Here is a 22,500-nt window from a genome sequence, read left to right on the forward strand (position 1 = left end):
ATCAGCAGCAACTGCAACAGGTCATTCAGCCCAGTTCCAATCAGTCAGTATTGAGTATGCCCCCCTCTCGCCTGGTCAACTGCACGACATCTGGCTGGCATTGAGCGGATGAGGCGATTGACGGAGGCGATGTGGACATTGGGCCACACGTCCCTGATGGCCTGCTCCTGGGCTGCAGCGGTTGCGGGCCTTGGCTGCACGTTGTTCAGCTCCTGTTGCAGGGCATCCCAAAAGTGTTCGATAGGGTTGAGATCAGGGCTATAGGCAGGCCACTGCATCACCCTGATGTTGTGATGCTGCAGAAAGTCGGCTGTAAGTCTGGCAGTGTGAGGCCTGCCGTTGTCCTGCTGCAGAGTGAAGTTCCTGTGCTGGTTGAAAAAGGGAACCACAGCTGGCCTCAGCACATGGTCAATGTAGCGCTCTGCTGTGACGCCATTGCCTCGTCCTGGGCCGATGTTTTGAAAGATGATGGGTCCCAGGACTTCATGCAGGCAGATGCCGACCCATATCATCACACTAGGGCCTCCCCAGCGATCCCATTCCAAGATGTTGTTGGGAGCATATCTCTGGTTGTCTCGCCTCCAGATCCGGATGCGGCCGTCAGCGTTGCTGACACAAAACCGACTCTCATCTGTGAACAGAATGTTCTGCCACTGTCGCCAGGTCCAGTTCAAGTGCACTGTGCGAATTGGTACCTGGCTAGTCTGGCGTGAGCGGTCAGTACAGGTGCTCTCCTGGCGGGACGTCTGCAGTAAAGGCCTCTGTCAACCAGCCGACGTCGAACTGTGCGGGAACTTACTGGCCTGTTGCGGTTGCCATCAACGTCTCTGGCTGTTGCTGCTGCAGTGTGGAACGGAACGTGCTGTCGATAAATGGCACGATTTTCTCGTTCAGTGGTGACACGTGGTCTTCCACTCCTTGCCAAGTCATTCGTGGACCCAGTTTGCAAATAACGTTGCCAGAGACGGGTGATGCTAGACGGATGGACGTCAAAAGCATAAGCAACCTCATTCTGTGGCGTTCCCAGCGTCAGCTGGCCTATTGCTCTTTCACGGTCACTGGCGTTCAATCTCGGAATAGATGGTTTTTGGAATAGGGGAATGCCAGATAGCGTACAATACTGCCATTTATACGGCATGAACAGCGAGTCGTGCTGAGACCCAAAAATTCGGCATTCGGCACTTCCATTGTCTCTGCACGTGCAGCACAACCATTTCATCTTTCTCGCTCTGTGCAGATCTAGCATGGCAAGTTTTGCACGTGCCTTTCTCACAGCGGCATCACTAGACACTGCTGAGTCCGACGTGGACCAATTTTAACCATAGGCACATGATAATAAGACATCATCTTGAAAATATCGTTCTGAAAACAAATTGCGTTTATTTTGCCTTTCAGTATAGATACATCGTGTTTTGTTGGCGTAACACAAAAAATACGGTTCGCATTAGCTCGTGAGAAAAAACTTGAGATGGGTGGCTGTATATTTGTTGCACAGAGAGGCGCCAAACATCCTGCTCTTAACTTTTGGTAGATGAAGAATGTTCAGTATATTATTTGTCTTTGTATCCACGATACTACATTTGCTTGAGTGCGATTTTAACCGTTGCTTCAGCATCATCAACTCTCCCAGGTTCTTACTTTTTGTGGAATATTGGTACATTTGACCTTTGCACGCTTCCCACGAATGCAGTGTGCACATAGTGTAATGTCATGAGTTAGCTATGTACAATGTATCAGGGATAGTATAGTTTAGCCGTTTTCTTGTGTCTTAAACCATTCAGGTTTTATGACGTTTTGTAGTATGATACCCACACATAAGTAGGATACATAATGCATAACATTACTGCGGGAAATGATCGATACGACACGCATTACACTCATGTTGCAGACCACATAACCACATAAAACCATGTTGTCGACATAAGACGAGAACTACCCACTTTCACACGCCGAAAAGGTAAGCAGAAAAGTGTAACAAGCTGACACTGAGACCGTCCATGTTGACCGTCAGACCGTTAAGTTTACAGTAACTAAGTTGTACAAAATTACACAAAAGCAATACTTTTTTGGTATTCAAGTTCGAACCAATCGTTTTGCAATCTGTAACCTTTGAAAACCAAAACTGAATGATGTCTGTTACATGCAAGTTATGCATGTCGTATCCTTGTGTTTTTCAACTACATAACTTTGAATTGATCTATTTCTGTCATTTGTACACGCAGCGCAACCAAAATCACAAGATGCACTGAGCATAAGCTAGTCCACGTCTCTATTACACGAAGTGTGTGCTTGAATGCATGTCATATCAACAAAACAGCTTTGAATGCAAGGTTTTGCTTGTTGACAGCAACATCTGTTAAGAAGTCTTTGAAAACGGGCACTGTGAGCAATATTTTCAAGGATCACTTTAATGCAGCAACAAAAGAATATAATGAAGTACATATTGGACACTATAAACTTGAATACATATCGTGCATTTTGAGAAGCTGCTTAAGTGATATTTCTAGACCTACTAGTACTACCCTTCTTCGTGTTATGCAGACCATATCTTGAGTGTCATGCTAACAAAACACGATGTATCTATTTGTTGGGCGTGATCTTGTGAGGACCAGTGTCATCACTCAGTCTGTGTCTGAACCAACCTGTCGTCATCACCACAGTAGAGACGTGTTACAGGCAGTGTGAAGTGTATATATGTAACCTGTCACCATCACCACAGTATTGTGAGCCTAAGGCCTGGCGCTCACGGATCACCTATGTAACTTCAGCAGGACAGACGACGCACTGCTGCTGATTATCCCAGCCCGCTACACGTTGCGTGAAAGAAAAACAGGGTAAGTACTCGTCATAATCCCTATCGCAGCATCAATAACTTATGCAGTGCGTCGTCTGTGCCGCTGAAACTGCGCAGGTATATTCTGCCCTTACTGTTTTGTGGTTTGTGTTAGTTTGCAGAACTGGAGGTGGTTCATTTTGCCGTTGCATATTAGGCAATCTTCCCTTACCACATATAACCCACCCCAGTGTAATTTGATGAGCTATGCACCCCGGGTATTAAGAGTGTGTCACGTGGTCGCTGTCGTTGTGTCGACACCACGCATACATGAGGAGTTGAGAATATTTCAACCAGGAAGTTTTTCCTTGCGTCACACCTTGTGTTAGTTCTTTGTTGCATTCTGTCTTAGCAACGGTTTGTTCTCAGTATCTCTGTCTGTATTACATCTTGCTACATTACAATTTAACATTTTAATCTCTAAATGACGTTCGTTTTGCAATCAAGGCATAAACGGGAGTGCCAGATAGTGAATTACCGAGTTTGGAGTGTGTGACCGACAATACTGTATTAGCTTACTTGTGGACTGGGTGGCCGAGTGGTAGCGCACTTGCGCTCGGAATCGAGAGGTTGCGAGTTCGACCCTGGGTCAGGGCGTTAGCAATTTTCTCCCCCCCCCCCCCTTTCCTAACCTAGGTGGTGGGTTCAAGTGCTAGTCTTTCGGATGAGACGAAAAACCGAGGTCCCTACGTGTACACTACATTGGGGTGTGCACGTTAAAGATCCCACGATTGACAAAAGGGTCTTTCCTGGCAAAATTGTATAGGCATAGATAAAAATGTCCACCAAAATACCCGTGTGACTTGGAATAATAGGCCGTGAAAAGTAGGATATGCGCCGAAATGGCTGCGATCTGCTGGCCGATGTGAATGCGTGATGTATTGTGTAAAAAAAATCCATCTCACACGGCATAAATAAATCCCTGCGCCTTGAATATGTGCGCGATATAAAATTGCATAGACAAAATAAAATAAAATAAAAAAATAAAAATCCCTGCGCTTAGAACTGTACCCACGGAATACGCGCGATATAAGCCTCATATTGATTGATTGATTGATTTACGTGAACAAAAATGATTTAAGGTTCAGTGGGGTCATGCATGATCATATGTTTGTCACGTTTCGTAGTGTAAGATGTGTCGGGTTGAGGGCTGTGAACTGTAGCGTTCCAACGTAAGACAGCACTGTGCTTTAAAAAGATCAGTGTAACACGTGTTGTTGTGTTGGGCTGAGGACTGTGAACTGTAGCGTTACAACTACACATCACAGTGCTGTCAAAATATCAGTGTAACACGTGTTGATGTGTTGGGTTGAGGACTGTGAACTGTAGCGTTACAACTACACAGCACAGTGCTGTAAAAAGATCAGTGTAACACGTGTTGTTGTGTTGGGCTGAGGACTGTGAACTGTAGCGTTACAACTACACAGCACAGTGCTGTAAAAAGATCAGTGTAACACGTGTTGATGTGTTGGGTTGAGGACTGTGAACTGTAGCGTTACAACTACACAACACAGTGCTGTAAAAAGATCAGTGTAACACGTGTTGTTGTGTTGGGTTGAGGACTGTGCATGAACGGTAGCGTTACAACTACACAGCACAGTGCTGTACAAGATTAGTGTAACGCGTGTTGTGTTGGGCTGAGGACTGTGAACTGTAGCGTTACAACTACACATCACAGTGCTGTAACAAGATTAGTGTAACACGTGTTGTGTTGGGCTGAGGACTGTGAACTGTAGCGTTACAACTACACATCACAGTGCTGTAACAAGATCAGTGTAACACGTGTTGTTGTGTTGGGTTGAGGACTGTGATTTGTAGTGTTACAACTACACAGCACAGTGCTGTAAAAAGATCAGTGTAACACGTGTTGTTGTGTTGGGCTGAGGACTGTGAACTGTAGCGTTACAACTACACAGCACAGTGCTGTAAAAAGATCAGTGTAACACGTGTTGATGTGTTGGGCTGAGGACTGTGAACTGTAGCGTTACAACTACACAGCACAGTGCTGTAAAAAGATCAGTGTAACACGTGTTGATGTGTTGGGCTGAGGACTGTGAACTGTAGCGTTACAACTACACAGCAAAGTGCTGTAAACAGATCAGTGTAACACGTGTTAATGTGCTGGGTTGAGGCCTGTGATCTGTAGTGTTACAACAAAACACAGCACTTGTGTCTCAGAATCTTTCTGTTGGACTGAACATCTTGAGAGCTGTGTCTGAGCACCACAGGTAAGTCTGTTCTGTCGTTATACAACACTAACATCAAACGCAATCGCCCACAAGCAAGATGCAAAAGACCACACAAAATATTCCAAAATAAGGCATTTTTCGAGGAGTAAATCCTATTTCTTGACATTAATAACTTATGCTAAGTTATGCCGTACTCATAAGACGTTTAAACTGTTTAGAAATATGACCATATTTTGAGGGAAGAAAAGGCCTTACTTTCAAGGACTTTTTGTGATTTGTAATCCTTGTGTCAGCACATTGCTGTCACAGGTCGGTATAAGCCGTGATGAGTTACCACCCCTGTCAGATATATTTCTGTTCCACTCTCCCCCACCCCCGTCCACACACTCACACTGTACCCCAACACCTTCGTCGTCACGGGTAGGTGCTAGCGGTTGTGTTCGTGAGCGGGGTGGTTACCCGACTTGACTGTTGGTTCTGTTCTACACATCATATACTCTCCCTACACACATCATACCCTCCCTACACAAATCATACCCTCCCTACACACATCATACCCTCCCTACACACATCATACCCTCCCTACACACATCATACCCTCCCTACACACATCATACGACATACCCTCCCTACACACATCATACCCTCCCTACACACATCATACCCTCCCTACACACATCATACCCTCCCTACACACATCATACCCTCCCTACACACATCATACCCTCCCTACACACATCATACCCTCCCTACACACATCATACCCTCCCTACACACATCATACCCGACGTCCCCACAGACACACACACCCGCCTTGTGACTACAAGAAAATCTTAAATTGCTGTTCGGTACAGGTAGATTTCAGGGGACTGAGTGTGGTACCTGGATATGGCTGCAGAGTGGTTCGCCGATATGCTCTGATGTGAACAGCCACTGTAAGTTTTATTCATCATTTCTTAAATTCGGTTGTGGATGTTATAATTCATCCCATCAGTCAACATTTCCATACGCGGCAGAGACTAACTCTGGCCAAACGATAGGTATCTAAAAGTGATCCATCCAGTAGAAACCAAACGTGGTGTTTCTGGTGCGAGACAGAAGGTGCGCACTATGACCACCACCACCACCACCACAACCACCACAACTCCGACAGCAACCTGTTCAGACTGTCGTGAGTTAACTCCGATTCGTATTTCTTGTTACATTATTTCTTATTTGCCGTCGCGATATACCTTGAACGGTTGAAAACGACGTTAAACACCAAATAAAGAAAGAAAGAAATAATTTCTTATTTGTCAATTTAACAGCTTCCTGGACTAGTGGTTTTATCACGCATCATGGCGAGCTCCACCAGTGGGGAGGACACCCGTGGCAACTTGGTGGACATTATGAAACAGCTGTCCCTTGACGCTCTCACCCGTGACAACTTGGTGGACGTTGTGAAACAGCTGTACCCTGACGCTCTCACCCACACCTACGTTGTACCACCTGTGCATCTTGCCCGGGTGCCTTATAACAAAGACACAGTACCCAGTACTGACCAGGAGGTGCTTGTGCTGCCCTCTAGTGAGCAGCTTCAGCAGCAGCAGGCCAACATTCAAGCAGACTTTGCACAGCAGCACGTGCTGCACAACTTGCAGCAACTCGGAGATTCCGGAAATGAGGTCATGTTCGTGGTGTCTGAGCTGAACTTTAAGGACTACCTCAACAAGCCGTTCTACGCCAAACACACAGGCAAGCTCCCAAAGCCAGCAAGCTTACCTAAAGAGCTTCGGCATCACGGAAAGCAGGGAGACTTTGACATCCTGGTGATTCACCGACAGTATGGTATCATGATCGGAGAGATCAAGTCTGTCGGTAAGACCGAGGCAAGCCGAGCGGACACTGAGGTGGTCAAGGTTATTGGCAAGGCGGTCAAGCAGTTGGACAAGTGTGAGGTGCACGCCAGACACATGGTCAGTGACATTGCTCCCGGCCTGACTGTGAGGAAGACTCTCTTCTTGCCCTTCGTCAGCCATACCCAGCTGAGGCGGATACTGAATGACAAAAACAATTCCAAGTTACAACAGGTGAGAGAGAGCGAGAGAGAGAGAGAGAGAGAGAGAGAGAGAGAGAGAGAGAGAGAGAGAGAGAGAGAGAGTGAGAGAGAGAGAGAGAAAGAAATAGACAGACAAACAGACCGACAGACAGGGAGAGACAGAGACACAGAGAGAGAGAGAGAGAGAGAGAGAGAGAGAGAGAGAGAGAGAGAGAGAGAGAGAGAGAGAGATTCAGATTCAGATTCAGATTCAAAACTTTAATACAAAGGGATAAAGGTTTTAGGCAATGCCTAATCTTCCAACCTGTCCCTTTTAGACATACATGACATTATACATTACAATTATATATTTATATAACATGAGAGATTGAGAGAAAGAGACACAGGGAGAGAGAGAGAGAGAGAGAGAGAGAGAGAGAGAGAGAGAGAGAGAGAGAGAGAGACTGAGTATTTTACAATCTAATGAGCTATTCAAAAGTTTATAAATCGACTTTTTTTTTGTTCAACATCACGTGCCGCCTATCTGTGTGTAATACGCTGTGACTCATTCTAGACAGATAAGTATTGTGGTGACGTTGTGACGTGTATGTGTCACGCAATTTTACGACAGGTATAAATTATCTACATTGCAGGCGGTGTGTCAGAGCCTGGGTGCAGCCAACACAGCAGAGGCCATACAGCTGTGCTGTTGCTCTGACCAACTGTCCCAGCCTGCATCGTACTGGCACGTGACACCCGCCGTGTTATCACAGCTGAGCACCTGGTGGCAACACAGGATGGCCTGTACTGTGGACACTCGGCTCACTGATCAACTTTACCTGGACATCGTGGCCAGGTGAGAGAAGTGACAACATCATGTCAGTTACGTCACATGCACAGACGGTGCTGAAACAATGTCGTTATTTTACGTTTGAGTTTAGATTATCATTTATCTTTATCTTAATTGTTTCTGTTACAGGTTCATTGGTCCGGCCACCACGGTGTCTGTACCCTGCTACAACAGTGTCCGCGTGGAGGTGCGGACTGCAGGCCAGGCGGTGGCGGAACTGGGGCGGAGGCTGGCACTTCTGGTTCTGACCCTGCAGCAGCTGGACCTGATGAGCAGAGACCCGCCACTGGTCTGCATTACGGGAGCGCCTGGAACAGGTGACAAGCTCACAGCTTCTCTTACTAGATTGTTTGTTTCTTATTTTGTTTGTTTGTTGTTGTTGGTCTTGCTGCCGATTTGTGACTGTTCTCTTAACGATTTTTTGTCGAAGCAAGATGGAACACTAAGCTCAGCCGTCTGTTTCGCGTTAAAGGCTACATCGGCGCGCGGCAGATGCAGCTCTAGTTTCTTGTGCTGGCAACACTACATTTAGTTCTGTGGCCTTCTGCTATAACAAGATTCAGTCTCCTATGCTCACTCTGCTAACTAATTAAGCCTCCAGGAAAAGCTGTTCACAGCAAACGCCCTGTACTTAGGGTCTTTGTTCAAAGTCGCACAGTTTTCAACGGGAGTTTCTTCTCGACCAGAAGCCTGCCGGCAATTGATCATAATTGAGGTTGTCTTTTTACATGGTTAACTTCGCGATTATTTTGCTGTACCAACTTTTGCCTGCCTTATCATCGACAAAAATCGGCTCAAAATCGGCTGAAAGTCGCACATGTGAACATCACTAGTAGGACATGACGTGAATGAGGTTACACCGTACACCTGCTGACATGTGTGTGAAGGGTGCTGTGCTCATACTGCTGCCACAAAGAAAAACAAACCCACCACCACCCTTTTATTACTACTTCTGCTGCCTCTGCCACTGTTTTATATTTGTTTAAAACACCCGCACACAACATTTTGGTAATTTTCATTAATGTTCCTTTCATCATCATCATCATCATCATCATCATCATCATCATCATCATCATCATCATCATCATCATCATCATCGTGAACAACAAGAATAATTATTATTGTCGTCGCTGTTGTTGCGGCAAACGATACTGACAGAATTTTTTTCTGATTTCCTTTTGGGGCTGTCACACTAGCGTTTTGGAGAAACATATGTCTAGCGTATGAACAGTCAAAAAAATAATATAAATACGTTGGCATACGTCCAAAAAAAAGCATCAACATTCTAAATTGGACTTATGCATAACGTATTCATAGCGTACGTCTAACTTATTACAAACACATCACTAACTTATATCAAACTTATGATAGCGTATCATAGCGTATGACCAGCGTATGTCTAGCGGCCTCGCCTTATGCCCAACGTATGAGTAACTTATGAGAAACCTATGCGCAGCGGGATCGGCGTGTTTCGAACGATCACGTGACAATCACAATAAATATTGCGTCAATCTCAGACAGAACATCATTTCACACTGTGCGAGCAACCAACATGGGTCCGAAGAAGCAGACTGCTACCAAGAGCCGCAGAGGAAGAGCCATTTATATACAGGGACAGCAAAACGCCAATCACACGCTAGTTGTACGGTAGCGACACGTTCAATAAGTTACACGATCGTCAGACATGCTTCGAATACGTTAGATATAGGTAAGACATAGGTTACAAGTAAGTTACTACTGTAATAGGTTATCGATAAGTTAGCTGTATGGTACACCTTTCTGCTAGCGTATCTCGACGCGGGCTTTTAACGTATTACTACTTATAAGAAACCTACACCAGTCCTAACTTATGTCAAACGTACTCTAGCGTTTCGATGAAAATTTTCACAAGTCCGCATAAGTTACTGCTATACGTGATAGTGTGACAGCCCCATAACAGTGCTTGATGCCAGCTTCTTTGCTCAAATGACGTCTTAGTCGAATGAATGACGCGATGTGTATGACGTTGTTTTTTGTCAAGTTTTACTTTATCGTCATCGTACCAGAACGTTCTAGTTTTGTTGGAGGACGGTTTCATTTGTTTTGTGCACGCTGTGTGTGGTGTCTGATTCCATCCAAAATGTGTCAACTGAAGGAAAGGCATCCAGCTGACTCGGAGAAAAGTTTGTTCATTTAGTCTCCATGAAATTTAATTTTCTAAAATAAGAATGTTCTTGGCAGTTATATCCATTTTGTTATGCTTATTGCTATGTTCCTGATGCTGTGTTTCGCGTGTAACTGGTGAAACGGACTCAATGTAACAGAGCCTTCCTTTCACATTGTATTGTAATACATGTATATTGTTTAGGTCATATTTTATGTGTGAACAGGTAAGACAGTTCTGGTACTGCAGGGGTTGGGGTGGCTGATCGTGGGCCTACATCTTCCCTATCACCAGGGTCACGATGTGCAAGTCGTCTCTACATGTAACACTGCCTTGTTTTCACATTGTCCTGCAATATATTAACCTTACTATTGTTTGTGTTCCAACAGGTAAGACAGTGATGCTGGTGCTGCAAGGCTTGCGGTGGCTGCGACAGGGGCACGATGTGCACGTGTTGTCAACAGTGTACAACACCCGGGCCGTCAACACATCCATCACACAACAGCTGGAGATGTCGCTGAGCGCGGGCCCGACGCCTTCCCTGACACCAGGCAGCGTGTCGTTCCACCGATACAATTTCTGGGACAGGGAGGCTGATGTCGAGCAGGCAGTCACCGACCTCTTGGCATGTGTGAAAAACGGCCACCTACACGTCTTGATCGACGAGGCGAGCTTTGACAGCAGGTTTGTGTTCATACGTGTGTGTGTGTGTGTGTGTGTGTGTGTGTGTGTGTGTGTGTGTGTGTGACGACTGTGTGTGTGTGTGTGTGTGTGTGTGTGTGTGTTTGAGAGAGAGAGAGAGAGAGAGAGAGAGAGAGAGAGAGAGGAGAGAGAGAGAGAGAGAGAGAGAGAGAGAAAGAGAGAGAGAGAGAGAGAAAGAGAGAGAGAGAGAGAGAGAGAGAGAGAGAGAGAGAGAGAGAGAGAGAGAGAGAGAGAGAGAGAGAGAGAGAGAGAGAGAGAGAGAGAGAGAGAGATAACTGTCTGATTCATGTAACTCGCACCACAGTGTACGAGTGGAATTGCATGTTGTTTTAACCACAGTGTGCGTAAATTGGTAAAATATCAAGTGACATCTTTTTGACTCACATGCGAAGCAAAAGTGAGTCTATGTACTCACCCGAGTCGTCCGTCCGTCCTTCCGGACGTCCGTCCGGACGTCCGTCCGTCCGTCCGGACGTCCGGAAAACTTTAACGTTGGATATTTCTTGGACACTATTCAGTCTATCAGTACCAAATTTGGCAAGATGGTGTATGATGACAAGGCCCCAAAAAACATACGTAGCATCTTGACCTTGCTTCAAGGTCAAGGTCGCAGGGGCCATAAATGTTGCCTAAAAAACAGCTATTTTTCACATTTTTCCCATTTTCTCTAAAGTTTTTGAGATTCAATACCTCACCTATATATGATATATAGGGCAAAGTAAGCCCCATCTTTTGATACCAGTTTGGTTTACCTTGCTTCAAGGTCAAGGTCACAGGAGCTCTTCAAAGTTGGATTGTATACATATTTTGAAGTGACCTTGACCCTGAACTATGGAAGATAACTGTTTCAAACTTAAAAATTATGTGGGGCACATGTTATGCTTTCATCATGAGACACATTTGGTCACATATGATCAAGGTCAAGGTCACTTTGACCCTTATGAAATGTGACCAAAATAAGGTAGTGAACCACTAAAAGTGACCATATCTCATGGTAGAAAGAGCCAATAAGCACCATTGTACTTCCTATGTCTTGAATTAACAGCTTTGTGTTGCATGACCTTGGATGACCTTGACCTTGGGTCAAGGTCACATGTATTTTGGTAGGGAAAATGTGTAAAGCAGTTTTTGAGTCACTTGAGAAAAAGTGACTCTATGTAATCGGTCAGTGTTAGTCTGTCCGGCCGGCCGTCCGTAGACACCACCTTAAAGGCCAACATCCACAAGAATTTTTCTCCTGGAGCGACCTAAACTTGAACCCGAGGCAGTTCGCCAAAAAGAACCGCCGATCACGAGAAAAGCATGCGTATCGCATGCGAGACGATTTGCAAGCCAGCCAGCGCAGCAGCGGGTGGGGATTTGGTCTCGGCAAAGAAACAAACAATGCAGTGTTTGATCTCGGTGAGACTGAAAGAGAGACAGAGAGCACGAGAGAGAGCGACAGGGACACAGTGATTCAAGGCGCACAACTCTAGTAAAGTTGTCGTAGCACGTCCGCCTATGGCCAAAGTGATCCGGGTTCGATTCCCGGCATGTGTGGTCTATGTTTGTTTTTTGTTTTTTTTAATTCTTGTTTACTATTGTTTATTATTTTACTCTAATAATTTTTTTAATTGTGTAAAATAAATTAAATTTTTTTTTTTAAATCCACGTGCACAAGACAAAAACTTTCATACTGGGGGAGCGAGCCAGTCTGAAGAGTACTCGGGTCCAGTGCCAGCGTTTTTACATTTAGTCAAGTTTTGACTAAATGTTTTAACGTAGAGGGGGGAATCGAGACGAGGGTCGTGGTGTATGTGTGTGTGTGTGTGTGTGTGTGTGTGTGTGTGTGTGTGTGTGTGTGTGTCTGTGCGTGTGTGTGTGTCTGTGCGTGTGTGTGTGTAGAGCGATTCAGACTAAACTACTGGACCGATCTTTATCAAATTTGACATGAGAGTTCCTGGGTATGATATTCCCATACTTTTTTTCATTTTTTATATTTAGTCAAGTTTTGACTAAATATTTTAACATCGAGGGGGAATCGAAACGAGGGTCGTGGTGTATGTGCGTGTGTCTGTGTGTGTGTCTGTGTGTGTGTGTGTGTGTGTGTAGAGCGATTCAGACTAAACTACTGGACCGATCTTTATGAAATTTGACATGAGAGTTCCTGGGTATGAAATCCCCGAACGTTTTTTTCATTTTTTTGATAAATGTCTTTGATGACGTCATATCCGGCTTTTCGTGAAAGTTGAGGCGGCACTGTCACGCCCTCAATTTTCAACCAAATTGGTTGAAATTTTGGTCAAGTAATCTTCGACAAAGCCCGGACTTCGGTATTGCATTTCAGCTTGGTGGCTTAAAAATTAATTAATGACTTTGGTCATTAAAAATCTGAAAATTGTAAAAAAAAATAAAAATTTATAAAACGATCCAAATTTACGTTTATCTTATTCTCCATCATTTGCTGATTCCAAAAACATATAAATATGTTATATTCGGATTAAAAACAAGCTCTGAAAATTAAATATATAAAAATTATTATCAAAATTAAATTGTCCAATTCAATTTAAAAACATTTTCATCTTATTCCTTGTCGGTTCCTGATTCCAAAAACATATAGATATGATATGTTTGGATTAAAAACACGCTCAGAAAGTTAAAACAAAGAGAGGTACAGAAAAGCGTGCTATCCTTCTTAGCGCAACTACTAACCCGCTCTTCTTGTCAATTTCACTGCCTTTGCCATGAGCGGTGGACTGACGATGCTACGAGTATACGGTCTTGCTGAAAAATGGCATTGCGTTCAGTTTCATTCTGTGACTTCGACAGCTACTTGACTAAATATTGTATTTTCGCCTTAGGCGACTTGTTTGATAAATGTCTTTGGTGACCTCATTTTTCAACCAAATTGGTTGAAATTTTGGTCAAGTATTGTTCGACGAAGCCCGGACTTCGGTATTGCATTTACATGCGAAAAATAAAGCAAGACGCTTTAAAAATGCGTTCAATGAACATGAAAAAAAGAGTGCTTTTAATGAATATAAAAAGACAATAAAAAAGGAATGCAAGTTGTATCATAATGAGTTCGTTAAAACTTTGAGAAAGTTAAGAAGTAATGACCCGAAAGCATACTGGAATCTTCTAAATAAAAATAAAAATAAAAAAAATAATTCCAAAACTAACTATCCAACTTGTTCGGAGTTTTTCGAACATTTCAATAAACTACAAGAGTGTGATGAAAATGAAATGGAGGATAGTAATGAACCTTTAAATGAAGCAAGTAATGAATTTCTTAATGCGCCTTTTACAAAGGAGGAAGTTATCAAATGTATAGACAAGCTGAAAAACAATAAGGCATGCGGTCAAGATAAAATAATTAATGAGTATTTAAAAGCGTCACATGATCGAATGATTGATATTTAGTCAAGTAGCTGTCGAACTCACAGAATGAAACTAAACGCAATGCAACGCAGCAAGACCGTATACTCGTAACATCGTCAGTCCACCGCTCAAGGCAAAGGCAGTGAAATTGACAAGAAGAGCGGGGTAGTAGTTGCGCTGAGAACGATAGCACGCTTTTCTGTACCTCTCTTCGTTTTAACTTTCTGAGCGTGTTTTTAATCCAAACATATCATATCTATATGTTTTTGGAATCAGGAACCGACAAGGAATAAGATGAAAGTGTTTTTAAATTGATTTCGACAATTTAATTTTGATAATAATTTTTATATATTTAATTTTCAGAGCTTGTTTTTAATCTAAATATAACATATACCGAAGTCCGGGCTTCGTCGAAGATTACTTGACCAAAATGTCAACCAATTTGGTTGAAAAATGAGAGCGTGACAGTGCCGCCTCAACTTTCACGAAAAGCCGGATATGACGTCATCAAAGACATTTCTCAAAAAAAAAAGAAAAAAACATTCGGGGATATCAATCCCAGGAACTATCATGGAAAAATTCATAAAGATCGGTCCAGTAGTTTGGTCTCAATCGCTCTACACACACGCACACACACACACACACACACACACACACATACACACACACACACACACACACACACACACACACACACACACACACACACACACACACACACACACACACACACTTTGGTCATTAAAAATCTGAAAATTGTAAAAAAATAAAAAAAATTATAAAACGATTTAAATTTACGTTCATCTTATTCTCCATCATTTTCTGATTCCAAAAACATATAAATATGTTATATTTGGATTAAAAACAAGCTCTGAAAATTAAACATATAAAAATTATTATCAAAATTAAATTGTCGCAATCAATTTAAAAACACTTTCATCTTATTCCTTGTCGGTTCCTGATTCGTGAAAGCGAAATTACAACATTTAGTCAATCTGTCGAACCCACAGAATAAAACTGCACGCACTGCAGTGTTTTCAGCCGGGTCACGAGAATAAAACAGCTTCGTCAATCCACGCGGCAAGGAAGTCGCTCAATTTTTGCGTGCAACACGAAGTAAACAGACATGCAAGAATAGCGACGGGTTCAAGTTTAGGTCGCTCCAGGAGAAAAATTCTTGTGGATGTTGGCCTTTAACGTTGGACTTTTCTCGGAAACTATCAAAGCGATCGGGCTCATATTTTGTTTAGTCGTGACCTCCAATGACCTCTACACTTTAACGATGGTTTCGTTGACCTTTGACCTTTTTCAAGGTCACAGGTCAGCGTCAAAGGAAAAATTAGACATTTTATATCTTTGACAAAGTTCATCGGATGTGATTGAAACTTTGTAGGATTATTCTTTACATCAAAGTATTTACATCTGTAGCCTTTTACGAACGTTATCAGAAAAACAAGGGAGATAACTAGCCTTTTCTGTTCGGCAACACACAACTTAACGTTGGGCTTTTCTCGGAAACTATAAAAGTGACCGGGCTCAAATTTTATGTGAACGTGACTCATTGTGTTGTGAATAGCAATTTCTTCCTGTCCATCTGATGCCTCATATAATATTCAGAACTGCGAAAGTGACTCGATCGAGCGTTTGCTCTTCTTGTTAGTGTATGATGTCATTGCTAGGTTTAGTTATTTGACCTTGACCAGGGTCAAGGTCAAGGTCAAGCATGTGAGTCGTATGGGCTTTGCCCTTCTTGTTTAAGTTGCGGATAACGCATTACTATTATCAGCTTACCATGTCTCGTGAGTGTGACACACATCTCTAACACCATGTCTCCATTCTGTGACACACATCTCTAACACCATGTCTCCATTCTGTGTCACAGGAGTAAGCATGGTCCCCGTCTCACACGCCTTGTAACACGCCTAGCGCAGCAAGTACCACACCTGTACCTGTGGTGTGCCGGTACTAATAACCGCGACATACCCCCAGCACTGCAGACACAGGTGTTCACTGTCCCCCTCCGCTCGGCGCCCGCCGTCCTGCGTGAAATACAACCCGTGATTCACAGGTATCCTGTCCACGACTACAGCGACAGCGGCGTGCCTGCCCCTGGGGACGGGCTGAGCGTGATACGGCTGAGTCACCATGGCAACGCTCACACAGGTCGGTGGCCGGTGGACTGCGCACAGTGTGGTCAGGATATCGCTGCCGTGCTGCGCCGTCTGGGTGTGGGTAAGTTGTGCAGCTGATGATGTTGGAGTTGGTGGGGGTGTTGGTGATGATGATGATGATGATGATGATGATGATGATGATGATTGGGGTTGGTTTGAGTGAGGGGTAAACCTTCCCGTTCCCTAATGGTGTTTTACCACCCCCCCCTCAACCCCCCCCCCTCAACCCCCCTCCTCAACCCCCCCCCCCCCCGAGAATATATTGAAAAGTCTTTGCTCAAGAACTAAATTTTCAATCAAATCCAAAGTCAGGTCAGACTGCAGGGAGAAAAAAGGACGTCATTTTTATTGACGTAAACTTCAAAATTACGTCATGACGTCGAAGTTTTGATGTCTGTGTTTGTTGAAAATGTACACACTTTGTGGTGATATTATAAATCAAGTGTGTGTGTGGGAGGGGGGTTGGGAGTGGTGGTGTGTGTGTGGGGGAGGGGGGTTGGGAGTGGTGGTGTGTGTGTTTGAGAAAACAAATACACGGATAGGTTGTGTCTTAAAATGTAACGAATGTTTGCTGACATACATGACTATTTATCAAACAAGATTGTGTAACCGTTACAACCGTCTTTTCCCTGCAGGGAGGAGCGCCACCAACAGTCCCTCCCGGCTGAGCTACCGCGACGTGTTCGTTCTGACCAGAAGCGGAGATCTACATGATGACGTCACGAATGAGGCAGGGCGGGTGACGTCACCAGCTAGCGGCGTGGTGCAGGGACTGAAGGATGCAGGTGTACCGGTGAGTGTGTTGGGGTATCAAGACAACAGGGCGAGGTGGGAGGGAGCTGTGCAGGACGTGGCGGTGGCGGCAACGGACACAGTGACAGTAGCGGTGTATGGCTATGTGACAGGCCTGGAGCGGCGCGTGGTGGCCGTGTTACAGGACAGACATCAGCGTGATGATGATGCAGGGAGGACTGATGAGGTGATTGATCTTCTAGTCAGGCTGATTGCAGTATCACGCTGCACCACACAGCTCATCATGGTCCGCACGCCTCCTGTCACCACCACCACCACGCCATCCCTTACAACAACCACTACCCCCACCACCACAACCACCCACACCACAACCTAATACAACAACCACTACCACCGCCATCACCACAACGACCACCAATACCACCAGCGACGACGACGACCACCACCATCGCCAAAAGGAGGAGAGATAGGAAGTGTGTCTTGTCGGGACATGCCGCCATCATCACCATCGTCACCACCTCTACCGTGAGCTTCATCACTGTCGTCACCACCACCACCACCACCTCCACCCCCTCCGCCACCATCACCACCATCACCACCACGACCACCACAACAACAACTCCACCACCACCACTACTGCCACAACAACAACAACAACAACAACAACAACAACAACAACAACAACAACAACCGCCACCAACACAAGAACATTGCCCAAAACACATCAGGTTATTCCTGGTTTTCACAGAGTGTAATCACTTGGAGATTGCCAGAGCAAGATTTCGTCAGTTCTATGACGCAAAACAAGAATTGACGTCATCGTGCTTCTGTTTTACAAATGTTTACTGCCTGCTTGCAAAGTCGATAGCAAATCAAGGCATTTCTCAAAAAGCACCAACAATAACACAATTATGTTTAAATAAAACTGTTTTTGCTCTTCTATCTGTCGTATTGTATGTGTGTGTGTATGTGTGTGTGTGTGTGTGGTGTGTGTGTGGTGTGTGTGTGTGTGTGTGTGCCTGCGTGCGTGTGTATGTGTGTGTGTGTGTGTTCACGCGCGCGCATATTTGAGTGCGTGGCTGCATCATACATTCTTAGTGTAAGCAAAGAAACTACAATGGGAAGAAGGATAACTTCCTCATTGGGCATGCTTAGAAATGAGAATGGCTAAATATGAGTTATTCCCCTTTGCTGCATGCTGACCAGACTGTCTCCTGCTTTGTTATGACTAGTACAGTCGATCTTTCTCATATTGTGACTTGCTTTATTTTCACATTTTCGGTATTTAAAACAGCAAACACACACACACACACACACACACACACACACACACACACACACACACACACACACATACACTGAAGAAGTTTCCATTCTGATTCGGTTATTTTATTTGGTGCTATATGTTTGCTTCACATTGTTTCTTTTTTTTACATTGCTTGAGGTATCCCCATTCGCTAAACACATCCATAATGCATGCATGGCTCATTCGAAAGAGGGCAACTGAACAACTGATGCCCAATAGCAATAAATACTGAACAACTGAACAATAAATAGCAATAAAATGATGACAGTGCCAAGTTTTTAAGTACAAAGTGAAATCATGTGACTGGACAAAGGCACAATTACAAAATACAAATAAAAAAATCGTGGCCCATTTTAAATTAAGTTCTCAGCTCATGGGGAAGCATAAGATGACCCTAGAAACCGAAATTAGGAGACCTCCCGCCCCCAGGGCAGACTACAAAAAAAAAGGGGGGGGGGGTAATTTGTGAAAAAGTATAAAAGGAATCAAAAACTGTATACATGTATTTAGTTAATACCCCAAAAAGTTGTATAGTATATACAATGTCAGACCCTAAAGAAAGTTTGTTAGTCATTGCTTAGGCAAAACAAAGCAAAATAGTCTGTTTACGGTATCCCGACCAACCCTATTATTTTTTCCCCGCCAACCCTAGACCTTTTTTTTGGCATTTGGAGAAAAAGAAAAAGAAAAAAAATCAATTTTGTTCCTGTTTTTTTGCAAAATAATTTAAAAAGATGGTTATAAAAAAAAAATTAAGAAAAGCCGACCTACCGACCCTCTTTTTGTGTGCCTATGTTACTGTAAACAGACCAAAAGGTACATCAAAAACAACACACCAGGGATGCTACTCTCCCCTTAAAAATAGCCATGGGTCATAGGTGTGACGTTTGAATCTTTTAGCTAAATAAAACCATAGGCAATTGATCGGAAATATCAGGAAAAATCTTACAAGTTTATTATTTGTTTGCTTGGACCAATCCTCTTGCCGAAGTGTTTTACAGTAAAAATTGATTTTACGTCAAAAGTATCACAGGAATATCGAATGTTGAGGTAAGGCTGGGATAGCCAAGTTCAAGAATAACGGAAGGTGACTGTTGAATCTTTTTGAAAATGTATAAAAATATAGATGGTAGGCAATTCAAAATTAAAAAAAGGACTCTCGGAGCATGGACTTTTGAGTCAAAAATTAAAGAAGGCTCTATGAGCCGAAGTACATGTTTTGTCTCTTTTTTTTTATTTTGAATTCCCTACGATCTATATTTTGATACAATTTTGGACCCTCTTTGTACGGAGAGAGTTGGCAATTGTTAATCACATTCTCTCATCTCATCGACTCTCCTTCGGCTCCTTGGTAACATGCGTTCCGTCTCTGCCAGGAATGGACACAGCAGCAGATAACCGGTAAATATGTAACAGGCATAAATGGCAAAATAGCTCGCCTCGCCTGATAATATATGAGACAACTGTTCTATTACAAAGTCTTTCTTGGGAGGCTTGGCTAATTTACTCGCTCGTTTTACACGGGGTTCCATCGTTTTCTTTTCTAATCGGAAAACCTTGCTCCTCAGTTTGTTGACCTTCTGCCGAAGTTCCGCTTCACGAGGGGATGGGGAGGATGACGACTTTGATGCTTTACATCCTATGTCCTCCAGGATCGCCTGAATGTCATCTAAAAAAGAAAACACACACACAAAACACACATAAAATAACATAACCATAACAAGTTACAACCTGGAAGAAATTAAAACATGTGTAATTCAATCACAAAATGAAAATAAACAATAGCGTAGGAAGGCAGGCCAGAAATGAAGTGTATTAGCAACTATGGATTCGATGTGGAACAATGATGGAATTGACCTTGTTTGGTACTGAATGGGTGAGGCCATTAGAACTGTACCCACGGAATACGCGCTATATAAGCTTTATATTGATTGATTGATTGATTGATTAGGACAACAGTACCAGGTAAACTCCTCACACACCATGCCTCTTTCTTTCTTTCTTTATTTGGTGTTTAACGTCGTTTTCAACCACGAAGCTTATATCGCGACGGGGAAAGGGGGGGGGGGGAGATGGGAATAGAGCCACTTAATTGTTTCTTGTCAAACCATGCCTCTAACAGGATATGTTTCCCATCTTTACGTGTGGGAACTACAGGTACAATTTCATCCATCCATGCATCCGCCCTATACAGCTTCTTCTTCTTCTGCGTTCGTGGGCTGAAACTCCCACGTGCACTCATTTATTTGCACAAGTGGAATTTTATGTGTATGACCGTTTTTACCCCGCCATTTAGGCAGCCATACGCCGCTTTCGGAGGAAGCATGCGGGGTATTTTTGTGTTTCTAAAACCCACCGAACTCTGACATGGATTACAGGATCTTTTTCGTGCGTATTTGGTCTTGTGCTTGCGTGTACACATGAAGGGGGATAAGTCACTAGCAGGTCTGCACATAAGTTGACCTGGGAGATCGGAAACATCTCCACACTTAACCCACCAGGCGGCCGCGACCGGGATTCGAACCCTCGACCTTCCGAGTTAATAGACCGACGTCTTACCACCCCGCCCCAGCGCCCGTCACCCTATACAGCGATTATCAACAATGTAATGGATGGGTTTAAACATTTTTTGATGTCAGGGTGTTCTTCATGGTTAAAAATCTCTTACCTGGTTGAACAATTTGTGTATCAGGCGACAGGTCGGTGCTGGCTTCATTTGTAGCTACCCTTTGCGATGGTGGCTTCCTCCCACTAGCAACCTGCAAATTGCACAGCTCTTTAACTGACAAACTCACAACCAACACCCAGTCACAATGAAACATTTCTCCCAATTTCATGGCATTGGTCTTAGGCCACACACAAAAAGTGTATGTTTCTGGTAAGGCAAAACAAAAAATAATCTGTTTACGGTATCCGGACCGACCCTATTTTTTTCCCACCGGCCCTAGACTTTTTGGGGGCATTAAAAAATAAAATTAAAATATTCAGATGGCTAAAATACAAAACTAAAAAGCCGACCTACCGACGCTATTTTTGGGGGGCCTATGTTACCTTAAACAGACTTTTTTGTGACCTAACATGACTAAAGGTGGAGATTTTTTTTCTAACCTTTTTTTTTAAAACCATCTTTTAAACTATTTGTGACCCTCCACCACGGAATGAGTCGCATGTCACCTTTGCATGAATTTTATATTTTTACATTTTCATAAAGAGTTTTTTATGCTCTATCCAGTGGTGAAAACCGTTTTAGAAAAGAGCGAACACTGTTTGAGTTATAAGCCTGTGACTAAGGTGACCCACACACTGTTACCAGACACTCCCCGGACTTATATTAAGCCTAGCGCAGAACCGCGCTAGGTGACATGCGACTCATTTCGTGGTGGAGGGTCACATTTTGTTGAAAAACAGGAAAACAATTGATTTTTGAATACCCCTTTTATTTTTGAAAATGCAAAAAAAAAAAAAATGTCTAGGGTCGTCGGGAAAACATAGGTAGGGTCAGGTGACCAGAAACATACAACTTTTTTGTTGTTGACGCCGACCCTATACCTTTTTTGCCATTTGGGGCTGTTTTTTTGCAAAATAAGTTCATCATATCATCATAATCAGGACGTCGATCCAAAATAAGTAACTTTTTTTTGTTGGCCTTATCATTTTTTTGCGCTAAATGCAAACAGGCATTATTTGATGGGAACAATGCTGTTGTTTTCAATTCTTACATCAGCCTCAAACTTGTCATTACTCAACCTGCATTTAATAGTGTGCTTCTTTGGTTTGCAAAAACCTAAAACCAATAAATAAATAACCTTCGGTGGTGGATTGGGCACTGCAAACAATGTCGGGACAGCATTCCACACAAGTGATCCTCTCTGCAGGATTGTTTTACTGGTTGGCCTCAAAGTGATCAATACAAAGCTTGAGACCTTGAACAGCAGCTGGCTGCAGCTTTTCAAAGTCCTCTCGCCTTGTGAATTGCATCCATATTCTGCACCTAGTTTGACAATAAAAACAACAATGTTATTGTTAAACTAAGCAAAAAGGAAAGACAAAGAAAGCTAAATCAGATCTTCAGTCTAAATCTAACGCTCTGCCTGAACGCAAAACGGATGAGTGATGTACCTTTGTACTGTAGTTTTCCCGTAAGCAAGGTTTGATAAAGGTTTCGGCAAATATGCC

The 22,500-nt window shown here is 43.5% G+C and overlaps 2 protein-coding genes and 1 long non-coding RNA gene across 4 annotated transcripts in view; 2 read left to right on the top strand and 1 right to left on the bottom strand.

Annotated features, from left to right (window-relative positions):
* Window positions 1-22,500, top strand: part of LOC138974110 (uncharacterized) — a 340,574-nt gene that overhangs the window by 135,702 nt on the left and 182,372 nt on the right. The gene's annotated exons all lie outside the window — the stretch shown is intronic.
* The window catches only part of LOC138974106 (uncharacterized), an 86,265-nt gene continuing 68,268 nt past the window's right edge, over window positions 4,504-22,500 (top strand). Inside the window, exons 1-6 of the mRNA XM_070346800.1 lie at window positions 4,504-5,061; window positions 6,330-7,091; window positions 7,693-7,895; window positions 8,019-8,206; window positions 10,422-10,716; window positions 15,977-16,326. Of these exons, the coding sequence (XP_070202901.1) occupies window positions 6,360-7,091; window positions 7,693-7,895; window positions 8,019-8,206; window positions 10,422-10,716; window positions 15,977-16,326 (1,768 nt within the window). The 5' untranslated portion in view covers window positions 4,504-5,061; window positions 6,330-6,359. The remainder of the gene's footprint in view (window positions 5,062-6,329; window positions 7,092-7,692; window positions 7,896-8,018; window positions 8,207-10,421; window positions 10,717-15,976; window positions 16,327-22,500) is intronic.
* Window positions 18,779-22,500, bottom strand: part of LOC138974114 (uncharacterized) — a 4,126-nt gene continuing 404 nt past the window's right edge. Inside the window, exons 1-3 of the long non-coding RNA XR_011458316.1 lie at window positions 22,131-22,500; window positions 20,993-21,083; window positions 18,779-19,993 (exon numbers count right to left, since the gene is read on the bottom strand). The exon at window positions 22,131-22,500 is cut by the window's right edge and continues 404 nt beyond it. This is a non-coding gene — a long non-coding RNA (uncharacterized lncRNA). The remainder of the gene's footprint in view (window positions 19,994-20,992; window positions 21,084-22,130) is intronic.

Source organism: Littorina saxatilis, linkage group LG8 (genome assembly GCF_037325665.1).
Source record: "Littorina saxatilis isolate snail1 linkage group LG8, US_GU_Lsax_2.0, whole genome shotgun sequence".
Classification (NCBI taxonomy): Eukaryota; Metazoa; Mollusca; class Gastropoda; order Littorinimorpha; family Littorinidae; genus Littorina; species Littorina saxatilis.